Source organism: Oxyura jamaicensis, unplaced genomic scaffold (assembly GCF_011077185.1).
Source record: "Oxyura jamaicensis isolate SHBP4307 breed ruddy duck unplaced genomic scaffold, BPBGC_Ojam_1.0 oxyUn_random_OJ71501, whole genome shotgun sequence".
In the NCBI taxonomy this organism is placed as follows: domain Eukaryota; kingdom Metazoa; phylum Chordata; class Aves; order Anseriformes; family Anatidae; genus Oxyura; species Oxyura jamaicensis.
In genome coordinates, this window is record NW_023310556.1 from 6,582 (window position 1) to 10,669 (window position 4,088).

Consider the following 4,088-nt stretch of genomic DNA (forward strand, 5'->3'; position numbering starts at 1 on the left):
CTCCACCCCCTGAACCCCTCCATCCTTCCCCCCACCCCAGCTTCCTTCTGCCCCGACCCCTCTGGGTGCCCGTTCTGGGGCTTGCAGCGCCTGCTCCAGCCGCTCGCCGCAGCTGTGCTGCATTTTCCCTTCCTCTTTGCCTTGCTCGGCTCTGCTGTCATTTCCCCGGCGCCGCACCCGCATGCATTAAACATGCCCGTAAACAACGGCTCCGGCACATCTGGAGGAGACGGCCCCGCTAGCGCAGCCGGCTGTAGAGGGGATGCAGGAGAGACAACCGAGCTGCCGAGCACCCGATCGTAAAAAGAACGGGGTGGGGGGAATAATAATAAAAGCACGAGCCTCGTCAAATGTCAAAGAGACTGCTTTTATTTGCCGTCAAAATAAAGAAAATCGGGGAAAAAGAAAAGAAAAAAAAAAAAAAAAAAAAAAAAAAAACAGAACCAACCAAGGCGAGCTCAAATGAAGGCAGAAGAGATCCATGCGCCGTGAACCGCGGGGAGAAACCAAAGAAATGTAAAAAAAATAAATAAATAAATCGTTGAAGAAGAGGAGGAGGAAGGCTCCGTCCCCGAGAGAGGCGTAGAAAAATAAAGAGCAGGAACGGGGCGAGCAGAGGAGTCCGGCGCGGGGGTCACAGCTCGCCCGACGTCTTTATGACGTGGAAGAGCGTGACGTTGTAGATGACCTGGTGGCCGTTGTTCCAGGTGTAGAGCACCCTCTCCCGCGGGTTGTAGTCCAGCATGGATATGTGGGAGTACTGGTTGTGGAAGGGAATATCCGTGTACTCGTAGCTGGAAGTGTTTGTGTAGTAGGCAAAGTAAATCTTGGCGCCGGCCAGGTGGGAGTTGGTGACGTAGAGCGTGCCGCAGATGATGAAGGACTCGCCGGCGCTGCGCTTGGGGTACCCCGTGTCCCAGCTGCGCAGCACCTCCAGCGTCTGCGGGTCCACGCGGCTCACCACGATGTTGCCGGCGTTCTGGTTGGTGGTGTAGACGGCCCAGAGCCCGCTCTCGTCCACCATGAAGTCGATGTCGGAGAAGCCCCCCCAGGAGTAGGGGAAGGTGTTGTTGTAGCCGGCGCCGGCCAGGCTGCGCTGCACCAGCACGCTGCGCGAGCGGAAATGGTACTTGACGGCCACGTTGCTCTGGTACTTGTTGTAGTAGAGGGACCCGTTGAAGACCACGTGGCCCGTGCCGGCCCAGGGGTGAGGCAGGAGGTGCTGCACGAAGTTCTGCCCCGTGACGAAGTCGTTCAGCGTCCGAAACTCCAGCACGCGCCGGCCCTTGTAGTAGCCGTCCATGTACCAGACCTGCAGCGGGAGAGGGTGAGGGGTGAGCGGCCCAAACGCCTGGCCTCGAGGTGATGGGGTGGGCTGTAGGATGTGTGTGGCCCCCCTGGACCTTGCACGGCCCCCCTGCACCTTGCACGGACCCCCAAGACCTTGCACGGACCCCACTGCACTTTGCACGGACCCTCTGCGCCTTGCATGGACCCCCCAGACCTTGCATGGACCCCCCAGACCTTGCACGCCTCCCCTGGACCTTGCACGGCCCCCCTGGACCTTGCATGGACCCCCCAGACCTTGCACGGACCCCCCTGGACCTTGCATGGCCCCCCCTGGACCTTGCACGGACCCCCCTGCACCTTGCACTGCCCCGTTCCCTGCTTTAGCACTTGGTGGTGATCCGTGGAGGCAGCACGTGTCCTGCAAGCAACGTTGCAGAGGGCTTGTGCCCTGAAGAGCGTGCAACGGGGGGCGTGCACCCCGGAGAGCATGCACCAGGGGGGGATGCATTCCAGAGAGCGGAGGCATGCAGGTGTACCCCAGGGAGCATGCACCTCAGAGAGCATGTGTGCACCCCAGAGAGCGTGCACCCACAGGTGTGCACCCCAGGGAGCGTGTATCCTGAGTGCACAGGCAGCGTGCACCCCAGGGAGCACGCACCGAGGTGTGTTGCACCCCAGGCAGCTTGCACCATGGGCGCACAGGCAGCGTGCCCCCCAAACTGTGTGCCGAAGTTCTGCAAAACTGCCGAGCCGACCCTGCCAAGCTGGGGGCTGACCACTGCGAACCCTCCCTCTGCTTGGGCTGGGAGGGTTTTTGGGGCCAGACACCCACAAAAGACCCGTGCTGGAGCCACGGGAAGCCCGGGCAGGGCTGTCCCCACTGTCCCCAGGGGTGTCCCCGGCACTCACCCGGCTGTCGGCGCTGGGCGTCATCGTGTCGGTCATCCACGACCCGAAGCGGGAGCCCGACGCGCGGATGGTGATGGGGTTGCTGACGCCTGTCAGCTTCCCGCAGCCTGGGGAGGGGGACAGGGAGCGGGGTTATGGGGAGGGGGAGAGGGGGGGGGTAGAACGTGGGGACCGCAGCTTCCCCTGGTCCCCAGGGCATCCCGCAGCAGGCAGCGAGGAACCGGAGCTCCGCAGGGATACAGGGATGGGGCAGAAGGATGGGAAGCTGCCAAAAGGGGGAGCTGGATCAGGCCTGAACCAGGAAGGGCACACTGCTGTCACCGGGGCTGGGAGAACCCCCCCACCCCACCCAAAATTCCCCCCTAGGAAACCAACCCCCCCCCAGCACGCGGGAGCATCCCGTGGGAGCGGCGAGCTCCGGGACGCCGCCGTACCCAGTTTCTGCATGCAGGCGTGCAGCCGCGCCTCCAGCATCAGCACCCGCTGCTGCAGCTCCTCGTAGTCGTAGGCGCCCATCTCCTCCTGGATGGCCAGCAGGCTCCCGGAGAGGTTCCTCACCTCCTCCTTCAGGTGCACGATCAGCCGCGTGTCCGCCTTGTACTGATCCAGCACGGGCAGCAGCGGCAGCAGCTCCGTCATCTTGTCCTTGAGCTCCTGCTTAGGGGGACGTAAAATAATAATAAGAAGAAGAAGAATCCCTTAAATTAAGGCTGTGCTTGCCCCGGGGTGTCCGTCCGTCGGGACGGCCCTCGCTTCACCCCAAAATTCGCCTGGTGATGCGGGTGGGTGGAAATTCACCGTCACTTCGCGCACGGGGTGGGATCGGAGCCACGCTGCGCGCAGCGAGGGATGCGGGAACGGGAGCAGCGTTTCCCCCCCTCCACCAGGTCCGGGATGTAAAAAAAACGGCTTATTTTAGCCCAAGGAGAAGGTTGAGGGCGCTTTGACCTCGGCCAGGCAATGACTTGATTTCCCTGTGCCTTTTCTCCCTCCTTGCCTGTCGTTTTAGGGCAGGATCGCATCCCGGACCGGGGGCCAACACCTCCTGCAGCAATTAAACCGGCGAGCTTTGCTGCAGCCCCGGTGTTTAATCAATGCCTCGTCCCTGCAACTGGCAGGGCCCCGAGCCTCCTCCGACCGGATTCAGTGCCAAGAAGCAGCCACTCCCGAGGCAGAAACACTCCTTAGCTGTCAGGATGAAGCTGAGAGGTTCCCAAAATAAACCCAAATAATCCCAAAATGGGATTTGGCAGGGCCGGGGGCCGGCAGCATCGGCGTGCGGGCTGCGTCTGTCGGCACCCGGCGCTCGCAGCTGCCCCTCGCCAGGTGGGAACCGGGCCTTCGCCGGGGAAGAGCCGCATCGTGTTTAATTAAAGGTGGCCGTTTAATTAAAGGTGACTCGTTGCGGCTGGCTGGGCTGGGAGTTGGCCGTCGCAACTGTCCTGCTACCGGCACGGCTTGTCCTGGCCATGTGGCATCACGGCATCACCACAGGGATGCTCGGTTTGGGATCACCGCAGGGATGCTCGGTCCTGGGACCACCACGGGGATGCTTGGTCCTGGGACCACCATGGGGATGCTCGGTCCTGGGACCACCATGGGGATGCTCGGTTTTGGGATCACCGCAGGGATGCTCGGTCCTGGGACCACTATGGGGATGCTCGGTCCTGGGACCACCACGGGGATGTTCGGTCCTGGGACCACCACGGGGATGCTCGGTTTTGGGATCATCGCAGGGATGCTCGGTCCTAGGACCACCATGGGGATGCTCGGTCCTGGGACCACCGCAGGGATGCTCGGTCCTGGGACCACCGCAGGGATGCTCGGTCCTGGGACCACTGAAGGGATGCTCGGTTTGGGATCATCACAGGGATGCTCGGTCCTGGGAC

General features: G+C 62.3%; 1 protein-coding gene across 1 annotated transcript; it reads right to left on the reverse strand.

The window, feature by feature from the left end:
• Positions 1-346: 346 nt before the first annotated feature.
• On the reverse strand, positions 347-2,852 carry OLFM2 (olfactomedin 2). Its single transcript, XM_035314231.1, has 3 exons — positions 2,634-2,852; positions 2,200-2,306; positions 347-1,312 (listed from the first exon to the last, which is right to left on the reverse strand). Exons 1-3 carry the CDS (start codon positions 2,836-2,838, stop codon positions 635-637), a joined length of 990 nt encoding a protein of 329 aa, XP_035170122.1. The 5' UTR covers positions 2,839-2,852; the 3' UTR covers positions 347-634.
• Positions 2,853-4,088: the final 1,236 nt, after the last annotated feature.

Excerpts from the sequence above, each read along its gene's own strand:
- OLFM2 (XM_035314231.1), bottom strand. The coding sequence starts at position 2,838 with ATGACGGAGCTGCTGCCGCTGCTGCCCGTGCTGGATCAGTACAAGGCG. Across the intron at positions 2,307-2,633 it reads CGCCTGCATGCAGAAACTGG|GCTGCGGGAAGCTGACAGGC; the intron begins GTACGGCGGCGT and ends CCCCCTCCCCAG. Across the intron at positions 1,313-2,199 it reads CGCCCAGCGCCGACAGCCGG|GTCTGGTACATGGACGGCTA; the intron begins GTGAGTGCCGGG and ends CTCCCGCTGCAG.